Below are 21,668 nucleotides of genomic sequence, written 5' to 3'. Positions count from 1 at the left end.
TAATCCTTCCCCTGAAGTACAATAAAAATAAATAAAACCAAATAAATAAATAAATAAATAAATAAAATAGGTTTACATTCAAATTAAAATAGAAATGTAATTGTTTTTTTGATTCCAGGACAACATAGATCTTTAGGACCTAACGATTCCAAGGTTAGAAGCCTAAAAATGGATGCTAGTATTTGGAGCAATGAACTCATTGAGGTGAGTCTGATATAACTGTGGTGGTAAGTAGAAGAGATTGGGGAAGAACCATGCAGTGGGGCAGCATAATTTCTTTAGGATAGTAGTAACTCTTTTAGCCTACTTCCTAACTGAGACAGTTATTTTAAACATAAAAAGTATAAGGAGCTTTAATAGTAGTGACTGCTTTTAAGGGTTTGACAGGTTTTTTGTTTTTTTTTTAAAGTTAGAATTTTCTATTTAACCCAGCATGGATAAATTATAAGAAGTGTCAATGAAGACATTTGGCAGAATTTATTATTTTCTTTCTTGTCCGCACTGTGACTTTTACTGTGATTATTATGACTTGATGTCTCCGTTTTCTGGTAGTGTTACTTGGCACTCTAGACGGCATTAGCCCAACTTCTCAGGCATTTTAAATTAATCTGTCTCAGTGTGAGCTTCTAAACATATTTAATAACAGTGTTTATGCTGCAATTTACATTTCTTGCATTTCCTTTCTAATTTTTTTTACCAATATTGTGAGCAGCTAAGCTATATTCAAAATAAAAATAGTATCTCCTCTTCTGAAAGAGTCGGTCTTTCATGAGCTCATCTATATTTTTTTACTGTTATGCTTTAATTTCTGTGAGTCCATTTTCTGCAAATTCAAATATATTTTATATAGTGATACATTGTCTGATTTTTTGACAATTCAGCTTTTTATAGTCATTGGAAACAAAAGAGCAAATGACTTTTGGGCTGGTAATCTTCACAAGGATGAAGAGTTACACATGGACTCTCCAGTAGAAAAGAGAAAAAACTTTATCACTCAGAAGTATAAAGAAGGAAGATTCAGAAAAACCCTTTTGGCATCTCTCACAAAAGAAGAATTAAATAAGGTATTCGATGAAATGTACCAACACAATTGGATTTTATTTTATTTTTTTAAATATGTGCCAGGGTTCTTGGTAAGAAGTGAAATCTTATATTATTTGATAAAATTATTATTTAATTGTATTTTATTTCTGCTTATGAGATTGCATTGGTGGTTTTCTCATTGCTTCCCTTAAGGATCCAGTATAATAGAGGAGTAACTCTTCCTCCGTTACTGAAGTTTCCAGCTAACTCAGGCCTACCTCATTATTCTTAAAACGTCAACAATGTTCCCTGTTTTAAGTACAGGTTACTAAACATAACAAGTTCCTGTGTTACTCACTTGGTGCCATCAGAATTGACAACATTTCCTCAATTTATTGTTACCAACTGTGATTTGCTTAGTGGTGTTGAAGTGTCATGCCTGAGTCATTCCAGATCTTGTGCCTATTTCATGCTACCCATTTAGTCTTCACCCTGTTGGTAAAAGGTTTTGTTACCTTCCCCACCTCCCCCCGCCCCCATACACATACTTTCTTTTCTTAAATTGCTTTTTCAATCCCTTGTGTAGATATATTTAAGCGTATGTATGTATATCTATGTATAGATATATTTAAGCATATACTTCATATATCTATATTTTTAATGCTTTGAAGATGTATTTTTACATGGTTCTCAATTCTTTAGTATTTTTTTAATGGTAATGCTTGTTAGATAAGGATCCCCAGGTAGTAGCATTATGGTGAACATTTTAGAAAAGAAAGAAAGACCATTTTCCCTACTTCTCTAGAAATTGCAAAATATATAAAATTGATTTACATTCTATTCTATGGGTTTAGTTCCCCCTACAATGTTTTTTCTTCCTTGTACATGTTTGGTATTAATAAACAGAGGTCACCAGCCAATTTTAAAGTAATAGCACACAGTGAACTGAGGATTTGGGATGGTTAGCTAAAGTGGGGAGGAGAACCAGAGGGATTGAATAGGGTGGGGGGATTATACGGTTAAACGTAGGTTATTGTTAAGGCACTTAACAATATTAACTTATTTTGGTTAGTGTTTTCATGGGTGCTAATTACATTATTAAAGAACTGACCAGTTATACCACACATGTATGGAATAATGATAAGAGGGTATCATAAACGAAGGATTATGGTTAACGTAATTCTTTATACCAGAAATCAATAAATAATAAGTGTATGTGTGGTAAGTTATGGATCTGGAGAGGGAATTGGAGAGATTGGAGAACCAGGACATATCTTCCCCCAGTTGCTTCTCCGTCTTTGATGGTGATGGGAATCTTGTCAGCGGATAAATATTGTTGTCCCCAAGTGAAGTCCTGTCTGCTACACTACACTGTTTACATGAGCTCAGCTGTTGAGTTTTAGATTAAGTGCTAGCAGTTGCATTCCTCCTGAGAATATTTTAGGGAAGTCTATTCATTGGGACTTACCTCCACATCGGGCTTCTTAAAAGTGGCACTCTTAGTATCAGTGAACAATTCTAACCAAAAAAAATAAAAAAAAAAAAATAGTTGTTTATTAAGCAACTGGTGGCACACTCCTGGTGGTGCAGTGGTTAAGCAGTTGGCTGCTAACTGAAAGATCAGCAGTTCGAACCCACCAGCTGTTCCATGGGAGAAAGATGTGTTAGTCTGCTTCTGTAAAGATTACAGCCTTGAAAACCCTGAGGCACTTTTACTCTATTCTACTCTGTCCTATAGGGTTGATTCCTGTGAGTCGGAATCAACTCTACAGCAGTGGGCTTGGTTTGGTGGGTTTATTATACACTTACTACTTGCTGAGTCCTTTTTTAGGTGCTGGGGATAAAATTGTGGAAAAATATGGGTGTGGTTTTTTTAAATTTATGAGCACAGGCAAGTAGGGTAACTGATCATTTAAAAGCTACATGTTGCCGTCAAGTTGATTCTGACCCATCGCAACCCTATAGAACAGGGTAGAACTGCCCCATAGGGTTTTCAAGGCTGTAATCTTTAGGGAAACAGACTGCCACATCTTTCTCCCATGGAACGACTGGTGAGTTCAAACTGCCAACCTTTCTGTTAGGAGCCAAGCATGTAACCACTGTGCCACAAGGGCTCCTTAGCAGTTAGATATCCCAAAATATAAAGTATCAAGTTCAGTGTGTTTTGAAGGAAAAGAGGGAGACGAGAGAGAATTAAGAAAACATATGCTGTTAAATTGAGGATCAGAGACTGTTAGGGTGGAGGAAAAGTTAGCTGTTATTTTATGCAACACACTCATTTGGAAGCGAGGAAAACTAAGACCCAGTGCAGAGGAGAAATTTACCAAAGATCACCTAGCAAATTAGTGCAGTGAGATACAAGGATTCAGGTTCTTGATTGTGAGTTAAAGGGAATTCTGGAGGTCAGCTGGACTACGGTGGAAAAGATTAATAGTTTTTTACCAGCTGACCCTCCCAGTCTGAACTGTGAAGGACCGTGTCATACAACTTGTAGACTGTTCACTGTGAGGTGTCCATGGGGACAGTTAATGAGCGATTGTCCCGAGGTTGTGTCACAGAATTTTGGTGTACTGTGGCAGGAAGGAAATAAAGTGGTGAGCCCAAGGTTAAAGAGTCAGATGGAATCAGGGTGCCAAAAGCAGAGAGTTTAGAAGTAAATGCAAAGCTGATAAAGTGAGGTTTGGGGATGCACGTAAGGTGGAAAGAAAGAGAATGAGAAAAGGTGTGAAGTCATCTTACTTCAAGGCAAAAGGAAAAAAGAAGTTAGATTCCTGCAGTCCCTTCTGTTTGTACAAGGATGATAAATACCAGAAGTAAATAATGCATCTTGCCTGCCTTTCCTCTTTGTGCACTCATGCCCTGGCACCCCTTCAAAAAAAAAGGGAGAGATCTTGAATTCGCTTTGTATTCATTTTTCAGATTCCTAAAACACAACAGTAATGTAAACATTCTACAGATCAGGATTAGGTAGGACATAGACACACACACGCATAAGCACATACATAAACATACACACACTTACATGTTAGCCTTCACGTGACAAAACATTACTGAATATTTCTTTATTATATTTGAAATGTTTTTAGTTTTCTAAACATCATCCACCGCCATAGTACGTGAACATAAAAATATCTTCAAAAGCAAACATGATGGATTGGAGGGCTTGGAACATCACACTAACAAAACAACGAATTGAGACTTAGAGGGCATGGCTGTTATTTAAATCCATAGTGAACGGGCCTTTTGTGCCTATTGCCTAATTTAGGGCACAATTATTATTAGCCTTCTTGGGAAAAAAAGAAATACACACTTCATCTCATAAATGAATTATCAGACTTTCTCTCGTTTTAAATATCTAGAATCATATTTTCTTCCCTTAAAAAGTGTATCTTCTTTTAACTACCAGGCTCTGTGTGCTGCTGTAGTGAAACCAGATGTTCTGGAAACAATGGCTTTGCTGTTCAGTGGAGCAGATGTTATGTGTGCAACAGGAGACCCCGTGCATAGCACCCCCTATCTGCTGGCCAAGAAGGCTGGGCAGAGTCTGCAAATGGAATTTCTCTACCATAACAAATTCTCAGGTTAGCTGCTGTCTTTGCACTCGTTCCGTGTCATCTGGTATATTCCTAAAAGGATGAATGCTCAAATATGTTTATTTCTCAAATTAAAAAAAAAACGGCAGGAAGAAAAACTGTCACCAAAAAAGATAGAAGATGCTTAAGATTAATTATTTTTTACTTTATTTCAAGTAAGTTTAGTAACTAAATCTTATATATTTCTGCAAGCTTATAAATGGAAGGTTAAAATAGTTAATCTTGTGTAATTTTTTGCACCAAAATGAAATCCAATTTTTGTATTAATAGCATGACTTAAATGCTTTTGTGCAAAGTAAAATAAATATATATTTATTCTGTGGTGTATTTCATGTAGTTTGTCTTCTGTTCAGAACTCACGTGTGTATTTACATGCAAAAGGAAAAATTGTATTTTAGATTTCATATTTATTATTTCTTTAATTTTTTCAGATTTCCCACAACATGATATTCCTTCTGAGGGTGGATTAAGTCATGAATTCGTCCAGTCCACCTTTCTTTGTGACTTTTTGTACCAAGCTCCTTCTGCTGCTTCTAAACTCTATTCAGAGAAAAAACTGCTTGAAGGTATCTTTTCTGGTACTTTTAGATTTTGTTATCTGATAAAACTTTATTCCATTATCAGTACAATTTTAAATTTTGATTTTTTTCCCTTAAGATGTTAGATTTGATCTTGCAGTAGAGAAATATTTTTTGAGAATTTATAAATGCTTCCAGGCACAGATAACTATTTCATGCAGTGCAGCTGGGATTTACCACTGGGTTGGAATCCTGAGCGAATCCTCAACGAAATTTCCTGATGTCTACCTTAGGACCAAGGAACCTAGTGGCACAACAGTTAAGCACGTGGCTGCTAACCGAAATGTTGGCAGTTTGAACTCATCCAGTAGCTCCATGGGAGAAAGATCTAGCGATCTGCTTCCATAAATATTATAGCCAAGAACACCCTATGGGGCAGTTCTCCTCTGTCACATTGAGTCACTATGAGTCAAAATCAATTCAGTGGCACCCAACAACAACACCTTAGAGCCAGCTGATTCTGTTTCAGATTTTAAGGGTTATTCCAAAGAACTGTGAAACCCAGCTCTCTCCCTTAGAGATGGACACCCCAGCTGAGGAGATAATATAGATAAATGGGATCATGTAGGAAGAAATGACAAGTTTTCAGTATATATTTTATCAGAGTACTGAGTGAAATCAAGTGGTTCAGTTTGTTCTAAGTGTGTGTTTTAAGTGAAAAAAAAATGTTAAGCATGATTTTAAAAAAATGGGAATTAATTTGATTTAAAAACATATTTTAAATTTGGGGCAGTATATGAACAGACTGATGGTGGGCATTTATCCGTCTGTCCATCCACCTCCATGTGACAGGCACGTGTTAGGTATTAGGGATATAAAAATGAATGAGACACATAGCTCATGCTTATGTTACATCCATTGTCATTGATTTGAGAAATATAGGTGAGGAAACGTTTCTATTGGAACATAGAGTGTGTAGACAGAGATTGAGCTATTACAAGCTAATTGATGGTGGTGATTGAGAGTTAAATTCAGTAGTATGGCATTAATTCCCTAGGGAGTATATTGTTACTGTTGTCATGTGCCAGTGAGTTGATTTCAACTCATAGAAACGCTATAGGACAAAGTAGGGTTTTCAAGGCTGATTTTTTGCAACAAGATCACCAGGCCTTTCTTCCAAGGCACCTCTTGGTGGACTCAAACCTCTAACCTTTCAGTTAGCAGCCAAGTACATTAGTCACTTGCACTACCCAGGGACTCCACTTAATTTATACAAAGGTGAAATATACAAAGATAAAATAAGGAATTTTGAATATAGCATTTTCTTCCTAAAGCTTTTCAAGCATTCTGTAAACTAAAAATAAGCTTTTTTTTTTTTTTTTTTTTTACCATTGAGGTTGTAATTTTTATATACCTATCAGTTTGCTGTATATTTTCTTGAAATAAAATGTTTTTCTTAATCACTTGAGGTCTAAGTTAATGTATTAAACTGTTGTAATGAAATCATTCTCACATTTTACTTTTATAAATCAACAATGGATGCTTTTGTTAAAATTTATTTCCAAAAAACAGAACTGGTGCATTCTCTGTATATGTAATTTAATTAGAAATGTGTTCTCATTTTGGAACACGGTTTTTCAAGTAATATGAAATTAAGCTTTTGTATTTTGGGTATATGCAGCACAGCAGAAATGATTTCATTTGAAAAGAATCTCTTGGCAAGGTATTTTTTGATTGTCTTCATTTCTTCCATCTAGTTTATCATCAGGTTCTATCATTTCAAACTCAAAATAGATCTTGAATCATTTGGTACTCTCCACCTTCACCGATATCACACTAGCCCCAGTCACCATTGTCTCTTGCCTATACAGTGATAGATATGCTCCTGATTTACATCTGCCTTAGCTCTCCTCCAAACTGCTCCACAAATCTGCTTTAATGTTCTTTGAAAACATGTAGTTCCATTGCTCAAAGATGTTCAGTGGCTTTCCATTCCAGAATATAGCCCTGTTCCTCACTGTGGCCTAAAAGACCTTTTCATACCTCTCCCACTTCATCTCATGTCACTTATCTCTTACACACATGTGCCTGGCCACACTAGTTTCTTCTCTGTTCTGGGAATCTGACATGTTCTTTTTTGCCTCTTCTGGACCTTTGCACTTTCCACCTGCTCTGCAAGAAGGGCACTTCCCCCAGTCTAGCTCCTTCTCACCTCTCAGAGATGAATTCTCATGCTGCCTACTTAGACAGGCCTCTCTGACACCCTGCTAAAGTGTGCTCCCACTGCCAGCTTTTCCATTTTATAGGATGCTATTTATTTCTGTCATCACTCTTATGCTTAATATGCTTGAAGATGATCCCTCCTTTGTTTGTTTTTCCCTCCCACTGGAGTGCAAGCCCAATGAGGTGTCAACATTTTTTGGCTTGTTCAGCGTTATCAAATCTTTGTTGCCTTAAACAGTAGCGATACCTACTAGCCATGTTATAAATACCTGTTGAATGAATGACTGTTTCTCTAATCAGATTACCACGATGTAAAAGTGCAATCCCATGTTAGTTGTTTTTGATCTGAGCATAAAAGGATATGATTGCTTGGACAAAGCATTCCCTTGGCTCAGAAAGAGACTGCTTAACAATGAAGAAAAAGCTAAACTACCAAGAAGCAAAGTTTGGGATTTGCTTCTTTTTCCCCCAAGATTCTGCAGTGTTGTTACTGCTATTGAGCATCAGGTTTACAGAAAGAAATGAATCATTTGGAAAGATTTAGAGATTAAGGTGTGGCTGTCACCTTTGCCTCTGAAAGGCCGGCACCCAGACTGGACTAGTCCATCAGCTCTTGTCAGGACCGCCATACAGCAAAACGATTAAGAATAAAGAAAAAAGCCTGAGAATGAAATGCACACAGTCCTTCAGAGCGTTACAGAGGCTTCAGATTGTCAGTTTAGGTTTTCAGGATTTGAAATTCTTCTAGCCTCTGGTTATGAAGACTGATCTATATTTTTCTTTTTTTTTCTCAATTTAATGTTCACAAAAAGAAAGATTGATAGCTCTTATTAAACCTAAGTACAGAGCGGAATAATAGCATCCTGGTTTTGTCCTGTTTTTTCCACCTCAGCCACATTTTTTTCCCTTGGTATCCTTACCTTGATTAGTTTACACAGTGTTTGATTTTTAAAAAGAAAGGGGTTGATGTAGTTTACTAAAAACTGCATTTCTCCTGTTTATACTTAATTTTATAGGTTAGCGCTGAGAAGTTTTGAAGATCTTTTGTTGTATGAATGCCTGACTTGTACAGTTTAAACATGTTTTTCCAAAGCTAAAACACATTTATTTGAAATGAAAAGGAATCCTAATGTGTATTCCTATTATCAGTGGACTCTGAATTCTGTCAGCCAGTTATGTACCTTTTAGAGGTTAGAAATCTCTTCATCTGAAAACAATGGTTTAATAAAATAATTTAACCTTAACTATCTCAGCTTTATTGTGCACATGTGTTAAAAGGTATGACCTCTTCTTTACCCTAATACATTTTTTAAATGGACATACATACTTCAAACATATAATAGGCACAGAGGCAGCATGAGTAGTTAAAAGTATAGCTTCTGAAGGCCAACTGCCTGTGTTTCACTTCCCCTTTGATGCCAAGTGCTTGTGTGATTTGGGAACTGCTCTGTGCTCGTAGAAAGGGTGTAAGGAAAGGGTGGGAATAATAATAGAACGGATCTACTAGGGTTACTGTGAGGATTCAATGAGTTACTGTATATAAAGTGCTTAGGAGAGAGCTTAGCACCTAAAAATGATGATGATTGGGTGGAGGAAGAAGTAGAGGGGTTATACGGATGTACAGGTGTTTGTGGTTTCAGTTAGCTTTTGTGATTGGTTATGTCCTGTTGTTAGTTGCCATCGAGTTGATTCCAGCTCATGGTGACCCATGTGTGCAGAGTAGAACTCTTCCACAGGGTTTTCAAGGCTGTGACCTTTCCAAAGCAGATCACCATGACTGTTTTCTGAGGCACCTCTGGGTGGGTTCGAACTGCCAACCTTTCAGTTAGTAGTTGAGTGCTTAACCATTTGTGCCAACCAGAGACTCCGTAGGTATGTCCTACAAGCAAGCTATAGTTGACAACCAAGTTGCCTAACTGTAGACTGGAAAATTAGAATTTAAACAGGTCATCTCTGGAATTCTTCACCTGTGCTTGGGTAAGTCCAGAGTAGTGTTTTCCTTCCCAAATCTAAGCATCAAGATTAGAAAGAAAGAATGAGCAATTCCTGCCCCCTCTGGTCATCCAACCCCTTGACTCCTTATACAAACTCCAATATATTAACCAGCTGAGTCCTGAAAGTTACCCATTTTGGATGTCTCCTGATGTGTGATTAACAGTAAGACTTCTGTAGCAGAGAGAGGGTGTCCTATAGGGTACTGACATTTCTTAAAGTCAGGAGTACATCTGAATTGGCCTAAGCAGACCAATATAACTCAACATGATTTTGTTAAAGCTGTTTGTTTCTTCCAAAATGAATAATAATGTCAAGATTTTCTGTCACATCTTTTGTTATTCTAAGTCCTCAAAGATAATATCTGTGCCTGCTTTGTCTGACATCTGGCCCATTTTCACTTACAAAAGTAAGGCTAATAAATGGTTATAGTGATGATAATGCTACAGGAGTAAATTTCCTCAAGCCCTTATTTCTAACTTAAAATGAGTTTGTACTCACTTTTTAAAAGAGATCTGTCATTTGTGTCCCATTAGAATTTGCATAAATAGATTCTGCATTCATATTTATTTTATATATTATTCATTTGGCACATTTTGTTAAAGACTTTCCAGTGGCTCCTACTTGTCTATTGAAAAAGGAACAAACTCCTGAACACCTGTCGTGGAAGACTCTTGGGACCCATCCTCTGCTGTGACCCTACATACAGTATTGTTTCCCAAGTCCTAACTTCTATGTAATCTGACTCTCCAGCAAAATCTATGTTTCTGCAGTTTCTCTTTTCTATGACTTCCCTCACACTCTTCTTTGCCAGAACTGCTGAATAGCGTAGCTCTGGATGCATTTTTTGCTACCTTAGAAACATGTCTTTCCAGTCATAAAGAACTATTTCAAAAGCTGTTTTTTCTGTGAAGTCTTTTTTTATCACTCCAGTTTGAGGGGGAGTTCCTCCATGAATGCTTTCAACCTCAAAGGGACCAAAGTAAGAACATCACATATATATCCCCTTTCATTGCACTACAAGCTGCCCGAGGACAGAAGTGTGGAATTCCTAATCAGTGCCCCTTGCTCTAACCATCTAGCCTGCTGCCCTGTACATCATTCATGGCTATTTATGTACTGAATGAATGTACACTTGTGCTTTGTTTTTTATGAAGATTATTCTAAACATCTGACTGCATTGTTTTGAAATTGTTTCATATCCTCCTTTGATTAGTACTTTGACTTTTCCTTTTCTTATATCTTAGACATCTGTAATGAATATTCATTTAAAATATGGCTTTATAAAACTCTTCAGGGTATATACTATGACACAGGATTTGAAGACTTTGGGATATATCACCTTCCAGTAGGAAAAAGAATGGGTCTCTGCTAGGTTTCTATTCCAGTGCCCATAAAGAATTTCTATGAGTTGTTTGTTTCTGCCAGGTACGATTTGGCTTTTCATTTGACAGTCAGGTTCTCAGAATATAGTGACCATACAGTTCTCAGAATTTCTACCTATTGTTTGTTTCTCCTCTTGATTGTTTTTGAGGCCAAATATCATCTTGTTCTCTCTTCTGCTGCTCACCACTACATCCACCTAAGATTCTAAAGATATGGTAAAGGAAAAGTCAAGCAGTGATTTTAATATTTTTTTCTTTTAACTTCTTAATTACCTTAACATAATTTCATATTTACAGAAAAGCTGCAAGAATAGTGCAAATAATTGCCATATACCACATTTTTGCAAAGAATGTGCTCAACGTAAATAACGTGCCCACACATACAACACACATGGCACGCCCAGGGAAATAACATGCCAGGGGGTTGTGCGGTTGGCCAAAAATATACAATGCGTGTGTTATTTGCATAAAATACAATACCTTTCACCCAGACTTCCCAAATATTATCATTTTTAATATTATCCTCTCTCTGTTTCTGTGTGTGTATATAAATATATACATACATATATATGTTTATGTATATATCAACATAAAAACATTTTTTTCTCAGAATCAAGAGTTGCATACTTGATGTACTGTGCCTCTAAGTACCTTAAAAAGAAAGGCATTCCCTAGCTTAATCACAGTACAGATATCAAAATTAGGAAATTATATAATCTACAAACTTTATCCGTTAGATCTAATCTACAGAATTGTTTCATTAGCCTTAACATCTATGGATCTCATGTATTTCTTAATGCAAAATCAAGGGTTACTTATATTGTTTAATTCTTGGCAGTACCTAAGAGTTTGAGAGTTGTTGGAATCTCTAGACTCCAGATACAAGATGATGAAGCGATGATTCAAAAATAATTCACTTTATCTACAGAACCTGAAAATTTCAGACAAATTTTTCTTTCCTAGTAATTTTATTTGAAAAATTTGAGTTAAATTTTTTACCTCACTTGTTCAAAGATTTCTTTGGCAGAGTATAGTTAGGCCTTATATGACAACATTTAAAACCTTTACAAAATAGTACAAATCTTTCATAATTTAATTTTCACATTAGTATCTTTCATTGGAAATGCATAATACATGGGATAATTTTTTTTTCATGCTCAATTAGAAAGCCTTCTTGTTTTATTATTTCTTTTAAGTAGGGAATCAAACAGGAGTGATGAACATTAACCATAATTTTGGCAATGCAAAAGGAGATCACGTAAAGTCATTCTTTCTGGTTGGTGTTCATCCCTTTTGTTTGAAATCTTTCACATTTATATTTTCCATATATAAGGATTAGTCAAGAAGTAAGTTAAATACAAGTGATAGCATAGACACTTTTGGAATGTGTAATAATGTAAAAACAAGTAGAAGACTTAACTAATAAATAGATATATTTTATTTGTACACAATTTTTAGAATCCAGTAGGACTAAAACAAGTCTGACGAGATCCATGACTAAAATGGCACCTTCTTCCCACCCCTGCTGTCTACCATTAAACTCTCTTGTAACAAATCCATATTTCATCTTTTTAGAAACTACTCAGGATTTTATTTTCAAATTTTATTTGAATAGGATAAAACGCACATACCCCTTAGGATATTTCCTAACTTCCATTGTAAGTTCTCAGTTTAAATAATAGCAATTAATAACTTCCTCTTTTAGTATCTCCATAGTCAGTAACAATCATCAATCAAATCTCCGTTTAATTGGTTAATTTTTTTTTCATATTTATTTTCATGGATATATTGAGTGGGATGTTCTAGTAACCTATAAATTTCCATACTTTCTAAAATGATATTCTCATTTTATAGTTGATGTATTAGCAGAATTTGGTTCAATATACTCAATAAATTATTAATTCCATATTTGCATTTTTTTGCTTGGGCTTTATTTTTATATGCATGTCTTTGACCTTTTTGTTTTTCCTTGTTTATCAGCCCTGGACTGTTTCCAGTTCTGGTTCATCAGCATGCTTAGATCATCATTTGTACCCTTATTGCAATTTCAAAAGCGTTCTTGCTGCTTCCTAGAATTGTCTGTTTTGAAATTCTGTTCTACCCACAGTTATCAGCAAACATTTTGGCCAGCCTCTTATGTCCATTTTCACTACTTCTGCTTCCAGACCTCTGAGGTTGCTTGTATTGCCTGAGTTAGGGAACCATGTCTGTTGAGTTCACCACAAATTCATTTTTGTGTGTGTGTGGTGGTTTTCTATTTATTTATTTATTTATTTTGGTTCTACCTAATTTGGGTATAACCTAGTAGTTGGTGATCTTGTATGGGTTTCTACCTCTCTCTGTATCTGTCTTTCTGTCCCTCCTTCCCCTGCCCTTATTTTTACCACTGTATCCCTACCACCACTGTCCTGATTTTGGTCCTTTTCACTACTCAAAGTCCTGTCAACAATGTCCTAACTGGCCTCCCTGCTTTTCACTTCACCCTCTCAAATCCATTTTTCACAGTAAGCAGGGTGTGTAAAACTCAAATCTGACTATATTCCTTTGTCGAAACCATTAAAATAACTCACCATCTCACCTAGAAAATCAAGACTTGGTGAACTTTTTTTTTTTTATAAAAAGGGCCAGATTGTAAATATTTTAGTCTTTGCAGGCCAGATGGTCTCTGCTGCAGCTACTCATTTTGTCCTTGTATCTGGAAAGCCATCATAGACAATCTTCATAAGCGAATAGATGTGGTTGTGTTCCAATATAACTTTATTTACAAAAACAGGTGATGGGCTGGATTTGGCTCATGGACTCTGTACAAGATGAATTTTAAGTCACCTAACAAGGCATTAAGCGCACTGCAGATTCTAATCCATTCTTCTATGCATACCTACCTCACAGCAGCCACAGTCTCACTTTTACACTGCATTTTTTAACTTCCTAATACTCTGGAGACATCAGTCTTTGCAGTTGCAGAGTTGTGTTGCAGCAATTTCTTTATGGATCTGCCTGCTTCTCTGGTCTTCTATGCCACAGTTATTTCTGTCTTGTAAATCCCTAGCTACTACATAGTAAGTTTTTTGAGAGCACATTTATATCCCATGCAGTTATTGCATACTCTTTGTGCAAAATAGGAAATTAATGTATTTATTTATTTGAATCCAGTCATAATTTAAGACCATGATTGAAAAAAATAATTTTATACAATATATTTCAACTTATTTAATTGATTTGTTTTAAATTCACAGAGACAAATAAAAAGTGGTGTGTTTTGGAAGGAGGTTTTTTGAGTTACTACGAAAATGATAAGTCTACCACACCTAATGGCACCATTAATATCAGTGAGGTTGTCTGCCTGGCTATACACAAAGAAGACTTCTATTTAAGTACCGGGTAGGTCTAACATTGAACAGTTAAGAGGTGAAAAGTATTTTCAGATATTTATCACACCAGGTAATAAGAGTTTTGTTATCAATTCAGTTCTTCAGTTGCTTCCCGTAGAAGGGCTTAATTGTCTCTTAATGCCTGCTCATTTTGCAACTTCTGTATGAGCCTTAGAGAATTCAATGAAAAGTAGGAAAATTAGAATATTAGACTAGGTAATATGAAAGGCTAACATGTTCCCAGCTAATCTTAAGAAAATTTATAACATTCTATTCTTGAACATTTTACTCCTGAAATTTTTATGATTTACTCATTTTTTAAAATAGTCACTCTAACTGCAAAGTTGATGCATTCTTTTAAGGAGAAACATTGTTAAAACAGACCACAAAGGAGACTATTCAATGGTGATTTTTTTACATTAAAATAAACAAATATTAAGTATATTTAAGAGCATATCAAAATACTAAATTCTTTAAAGATCTACTTTGGCATGTTAATTGTCTAAAAAAGTTGTAATTAAGAGTTAATTATTATTTAATATATTTGACTCACAAAATAGTTTAATGGGCTTTTTGTGAGGACATTTAGAAACAGACCTTCTGAGATCTTTGGTGTGAAAATTTCTTATCAAATTTTCTAATATAAATAATGAAAAAGTACACATATTAAAATCTAAAAAAAAATTACATAGGAGCATAGTATTTTAATAATTTTGTATGGTAAAGGGGGAAATTTGTAAAGCTATGCTATTTACATAAAATTACATCAAATATATTGACATTACATGAGTTACATGAACTAGTTGAGACAACTCTTGTTTTCTAGTAAATTTAATTGGATTTTTTTTTATGGGAACAAAATTGATTACTAGTTGGTTTGTTTTTGTTTAATCATAATAGTACTTTTATTCTAGGTGAATAATCATTTAAATGCGGCTCACCATGGAATGTTAAAATAAGTACATTCATTTTATTAGGTTGCTTAATTTTAAATACATTATAACCTAAAGTTAGTATTAACTTATGTCAACACATAAACATTCAAAAATGTAACATTCTTCGTGAAATATAACTGATACAGGTAGATGTGCAAGGAGAGCATCTACAGTGAGACAAGGTTAAAAATGATTGTTGCAGCCAGATTCTAAATTTCCTTAAATAGCATATTATAGAGTTTGAACTCAGTTATGTAGGCAATGAGGAGTTATGCAAATTTGTATTTTCAGAAGCTATCTGGAAGAAGTGGTAAGGAAGAGATGGAAAAGAGACTATAATTGATGAGAGTTTATCCAAAGGGAGAGATTATTAAAAAGAAAAGGAACAGTGACCTTGAGAGAATCTTATGGTTGAATTGATAAGATTAAATGACTGACTGACTGGATAAAGAATGGATGTTAATGAGAAGAATAAATAAAACTCCTTGGTTTTAAACTGTTTGATGAGGTAGATGGTGATGCTTTAAAATCAGGACATGAGAGGGATGCAACAGGTTTGGGCTAAGAAATGAGGAGAAAGAAGGAAATTTTAGCATAGGGTATTTTGAGTTTTTGAGGTAATAGGAGTGCATATACTTAGCATGTTTTAGGAAGTAGTTGGAGTTATGGATGAAGAACTCAGGACAGGAGATGTTAACTCCAATTTTATCTAATGTTAAGGAGATAAAATTTTGGGATAGAATGAGATGACTTAAGGAAAATTTGTGAAGTAAGACGAGAAGAGGGCTAGTTGGCGAACTGTTTGCACCATGTTTGCATTGAGCAGTTGGTCAGACTAAACCAAGAAGGAGTGGTTGGAGAGACAAGAGGAGACTGACGAGAGTGCTTTGCCATGTCAGACAACTGATGAAGTGTCTAGTGTGTCAGAAGTCATGTGGTAGAGTGACTTCAGTCATCAAAAGGATATTCCTTGTGTCTGATCCAGCATGTTCTCATTTAGATCACCAGAATAAAATGCAAACTATCAACAGAATAATACTGTAGGTAAATAGATTTTACTGCATTATCTCATTTTCCTAAGAAATTTAATGAACAGTTTGAACTTTGCATTGTCTTCCTAAGAGCCAAACATACGTAATCGATGGTATCTTTTTATTCTTGTGACCTGTAGGCCCATCTTTACCTTTGAGATCTATTTACCCTCAGAATGTGTGTTTTTATTTGGAGCTGAAACATCTCAAGCACAAAGAAAATGGACAGAGGCAATAGCCAAGGTATTTAAATCTTGTAATACTATACTAAATCCAAGGAGCCTTGGTGGCACAATGATTAAATGCTTGGCTGCTAACTGAAAGGTTTGCAGTTCAAACCCGCCAGCGACTCCAGGGGAGAAACACCTGACAATCTGCTTCTATGAAGATTATAGCCTAGGAAACCCTATGGGGCACCTCTACTCTGTTCTGTAGGGTTTCTGTGAGTCAGAATCAAGTAGACACACAACAACAACATCATAAACCAGAGAAAAGTCTTAACCTAGGGTCTATGAATGAGCTTTAGGGTTCCATGAAAATTTTATATAACATTCTGGTCTATACATCATTAGATTTTTAAAGGTCATTGTCAAAAGAGGTTAAGAGCTACTTTTCTAGAGCCTTTAGCAGAGATGAAATTAATGTAGGACTATGGAGAAATCAGTTTCAATTAAGAAAATCTTATGGTGATTAAGGTCTGTTCAATACTGTAGTCATTTCTGTTTGTGTCTTTTTATAGGCAGATGGTTTACACAGAGGGGAAAGAAATATATTCAATACAAGATATAAATTGAGAAATACATTGAAGGCTGAAATTTTAGAAAGATGTCACAAATCAACAAAGAGAATGCCTTCCTATTTCAATCCCCCCATATATACACGGACAAGAAAGATGGTTAAAAGGGCTCCTATTTGAAGATACATTATAGCTGTTCAGTTTTAAGACTAATAGCAAGTTTAGATAATTGTTTTGAAATTTAGGTTTATTTATAAATCTTTAAAATAGTTAAATAATTTTTTTATCCTCATGTATAAAAAAAGAAGAGATTTCCTATTTTCACTGTCTTTATTACCTTTCTGTATTTGTTTTAACAGCATTTTGTTCCCTTTGTTGCTGAAAACTTAACAGAAGCTGACTATGATTTGGTTGGTCAACTCTACTACAAAGACTGTCATGCCCTGGATCAGTGGAGAAAAGGCTGGTTTGCTATGGACAAATCTACTTTGCGCTTTTGCCTTCAAATGCAAGAAGCTCAGGAAGATAGAATGCACTTAAGAAGACTGCAAGAGCTAAGTAAGTTGTCTTCTTCCCCCAGGCCCAATCTTTGGTTCACAATTATTTATGGCATATGAAAATGGTAGTTTTTTACATAAAGTTATGATGGCTCACTCCTGAACATACGACTGAATAGTATTAATCTGCCTTTATAAGTATTTAGTGTAATATTCTTCTATCTATCTGTCCAATTCTATTCTGACACTAATTGTAGTGCAGTTCTTCTGACCCTAATTACCCAGAGTTAGGTCTAAATTTCATACATTAAGGGCACAGTCCTCCAGAGTGCCAAGTCTGCCCAGGATTTCAGACACCAGCTGCAAGTGTATGGGTTCCTAGGACCACCTGAAGCTTTGACCAACTAGCTACAAATTTGGGATTCCCGCTGCCCTTTTAGGTTCCAGAATTTTCTAGAATGACTCATAGAAGTCAGGACAGCCCTATGCGTATAAGTACAGTTTTGTGATAATGGATACAAATCAGGAACAGAATAAAGAAGAGATGCGTAGGGCGAGGTCTAGGAAGGTCCCAAATGAGGAGATTCTGTGTCCCTAGGGAGACATTATCTTTCTGTTTCATCAATGTCTGTCCAAGTGTGACACCATTCTTTCTAAGTTTCTAACCTCACTCTCTGGATAAAGGAGTTTAGTCTCCCAGGGCAGCTACTCCTCCTTAACACCTTCTGCCCAACAAAATGACATGTATTTTTCAGCTTTCTAACCCAGTGTCCACTGTTTGTACTGGGGTTTCATTACTTAGGCATGATTGAATAATTGACCATGTGACTGAACTCAGTCTCCAGCTGTCTCCACTTTTTGGAGATTGGGCTGATACCATATGGTGTGTGTTTTTGGCTTGGCTAGCCCTCATCCTGAGTCATCTCATTATCAGCAACTCTCAGGTATGGTCTGGAGACCTCTATGAATAATACAGACAATCCAAAACAAAACAAAACAAACCCTATGCCACTGAGTCGATTTTGACCCACAGTGACCCTATAAAACATAGGGTTTCCAAGGCTGTAATCTTTATGGAGGCAGACTGCCACATCTTTATCTCACAGAGCAGCTGGTAGTTTTGAACCACCGACCTTTTGGTTAGCAGCCAAGCATTTAACCACTGCACTACCAGGGCTCTTTAAAGACAATTCAATCCCTCAAAATTCCAAGGGTTCAGAAATTACCTCCTAGGAATCAGGGACAAAGACCCAATTCTTTGAGTAAAGTAATTCTTCATCCCACAGTTCTTTAAAAATATGTTTGTACTTTTCCCTTACCACCCCAGCAATCAGCACAATGGTTCAAAATGGGGAAAAATTGGATGTCCTGCTCTTAGTAGAAAAAGGGAGGTAAGTGATGAATTTTTGCTTTTTGTTCTTTATTGCAGCAACTCTGTGGGGTTCAATATTCTGGTTATCCTCTTGGGTGAGAGCCCATTATTTTTAAACCTGATGGGAATTTTCTGAATTTTATATACATACATATTTTTTTTCTCAGTAAACAGAGTATCCCAATGAAGTTTACTTATCTTTTATGATATACTCATCAGTGTGATCAATTACTGTATTTTTCCATAGACCTAGATCCTTTGGGACATTCACATACAAGTATTTGGGAGCACTTTGGTAATTGTAAATACATTTTCAATATAGGTAGGTAATGGTGAATATAAATAATATCCTCAATTAATTATGTATGTGGATCATCCATAGTTAAAAACTTGATTTTTGAAATTTATTCAGTAAATATTTATTAAGCATCTATTGTGCATCAGTTACTGTTATAGTTACTGGGGATTTAATGATAAATAAGACCGACAGGGTCCTTGATGTCATGAAATATATACAGTAGTGGGGGAAACAGATTATAAGCAGACAAAAATATAATTATGTAGTATTACGTCACTCTACATTAAATACTATGAAAAAATATATAAGCATGGTACAGAGAGAGAAAAAGTCTGATGGGAAAGTATTGTGTTTTAGATAGAGTGGCATGAGAGATATCCTTGATGAGAGGTCTGCATGGAGTGAAGAAGCAGACTATGCAGAAGTCTGGATAGAGCATTCCAGACACAGAGTAAAGTACATTCAAAAACTCTAAGACAGAATTGTGCTCAGTGTGTTCAACGTCTGCAAAGAAGCTCCTTTAGCTGGGGATATTCAAATGAGCAAGGGAATTGGAAGAAATGTCAGATTTCTTGGGTCAAATAGTATGTTACAGGTCATGATGTATAAGGATTTGAATTTTATTCTAAGAGTGATGGGAGGCCACTTAGTTTGAGAGCTAGAGAGTGACATAAGCTGACTTATGTTTTAAAAGGACTACTCTGGCTGCCAGATTAATAGACTTTCCTTATGGGACCTTTCCCCTAGGCAGCACTTGACACTTTTGACTATTCCTTACTTCTTGAAATACTCTCTTCCCGTGCTTAGTGATACCACTCTTCCTAAGCTTCTAACCTCACTCTCTGGATAAAGGAGTTTAGTCTCCCAGGGCAGCTACTCCTCCTTGATAACTTCCCCCAACAAAATAACATGTATTTTTCAGAGTTCTAACCCATGACTTCCTCCCTTACCATTCTATATACTCTCCCTAAGTGATTTCACCTTCTCCCTTTTATATACTAATAACTCCAAAATCTTTATCTCCACCTCTTTAACCTTTTTGTCCAGTTAGAATGCTGCTGCAGAGGCCAGGCAGAAGATGGCTTGTCTAAGGTCGTAGTGTTGAAGAGTGGCTGGATATACACCTACTCCTCACTTAGCAATTATCTCATTATCCAACATTTTGCATTTATGACAATACTAAAAAAATGTCCTATTTTATGCCTTAATGACATATACATCTAGCGGTAACAAATGCCAAGGCATGAGGCCAGAGGAGCGCTGACTGTGATGGTTAAGGTTATGTGTCAACTTGGCTGGGCCATTATTCTTAGTAGTTTGGTGGTTATGTAATGATGTAAGTTGGGATTTATGTAACAATGTAATTTTGCAGTTATGTAATGATGTAATTTTTATATGATGCCGATTTTCAAATAACAACCTGGTCTTTGGAACCTAACCATGTTGATAAGTGAGGAGTGGGTGTATTATGAAGGGAAAGCTGACAGGATCTGCTGATGGATTAGATGTAGGATGTGAGAGTCAAAGATGATGCCAAAGTTTTTGGCCTGAGCAGTTATTATGAATGGTAGTGCTGTTTTGTGAGAGAACAAATACATGGATAGTAGGGGTAGGGAATTATAACTTTAAGGGTAATGGATTAAGAGTTTGATTTTGGAAATAGTAACTTTGAATGTCTGTTTGATAACAGAGTGGAACTAGTGGCTAGCCAGTTGAATGTTCAGGTCTGGAATTAAGTGGTAAGGTTGCAGCTAGACATACAAATTTGGGATTCATGAGCATTTGGTGTTATTTAGTCAAGGAACTGACAGGTTGACCTCCAATATTTAGATGTCAGGAAGAAGAGAATGATCTAGCAAAGAAAAGTTGATCTTGCAGAACAATTAGGAAGGTACAGTTTCTTGAACAAGTTGGTTTTTCTTGATTTTTGTCAATTTCTTAAAAATCCCTTAGTTACACTGATTCAAATGTTTAGCTTTATAGTAGTGCCAGATCATTTGATATATATATATAGAGAGAGAGAGAGAGAAAGAAAGAGAGAGAAAGAAAGGTGTCTTCCTTAGTTATATTCCTTGCTGCTGACAAGGATAATGACTTTCAACAGGTATCTGAACCTGTCTTTTCTTCAGCTTCATGAGAGGACATCAGTAGCTTTAGACAGGCAGCATATTGCTGATTATATGCTTGCATCAGATTGTGTTTTTTAACTTCTTACAGGCCTAATTAGGATTATAGATTTTCATATATTTACGTCTGGGTTTATGATGGTTAATGATACTTTAGATTCTTATTTTGGTACCAGATAATAAAGATTTCACTGTACTATTAGTCAGAGTCCTGTTAATTATATGTTCAGAAATAACCAGTTGCTGTTGAGTTAATTCTGACTCATGGCAACCCCATATGTATCAGAGTAGAACTATACTCCGTAGGGTTTTCAATGATTTTTCAGAAGTAGATTGCCAGCTCTTTCTTCTGAGGCATCTCTGGGTAGATTTGAACCTCCAACCTTTTGGTTAGCAGCTGAGCACATTCACTGTTTGCACCACCTAGGAACTCCTCAGAAATAATAATGAGATAGCATTATGGCATTAAAGTATTAGCACAAATGCAGTTTCCGACTTACCTATTAATTTTTTTTTTTTTATTTTATTTTATTGTACTTCAGGTGAAGGCTTACAGAACAAATAGTTT

General features: G+C 35.8%; 1 protein-coding gene across 3 annotated transcripts in view; it reads left to right on the top strand.

Moving 5' to 3' along the window:
- Window positions 1-21,668, top strand: part of ARAP2 (ArfGAP with RhoGAP domain, ankyrin repeat and PH domain 2) — a 250,761-nt gene that overhangs the window by 130,463 nt on the left and 98,630 nt on the right. For all 3 annotated transcript variants that reach the window (XM_023724771.1, XM_004389789.3, XM_023724772.1), the window contains exons 11-18: window positions 119-204; window positions 882-1,064; window positions 4,430-4,604; window positions 5,048-5,182; window positions 13,971-14,115; window positions 16,212-16,314; window positions 17,167-17,365; window positions 18,632-18,695. In XM_023724771.1, the coding sequence (XP_023580539.1) occupies window positions 119-204; window positions 882-1,064; window positions 4,430-4,604; window positions 5,048-5,182; window positions 13,971-14,115; window positions 16,212-16,314; window positions 17,167-17,365; window positions 18,632-18,695 (1,090 nt within the window). The remainder of the gene's footprint in view (window positions 1-118; window positions 205-881; window positions 1,065-4,429; window positions 4,605-5,047; window positions 5,183-13,970; window positions 14,116-16,211; window positions 16,315-17,166; window positions 17,366-18,631; window positions 18,696-21,668) is intronic.

Source organism: Trichechus manatus, unplaced genomic scaffold, assembly GCF_000243295.1.
Source record: "Trichechus manatus latirostris isolate Lorelei unplaced genomic scaffold, TriManLat1.0 scaffold00259, whole genome shotgun sequence".
Lineage (NCBI taxonomy): Eukaryota > Metazoa > Chordata > Mammalia > Sirenia > Trichechidae > Trichechus > Trichechus manatus.
The sequence above is the reverse complement of the archived record's forward strand: the minus strand, read 5'-3'. Positions and strand labels throughout refer to the sequence as shown.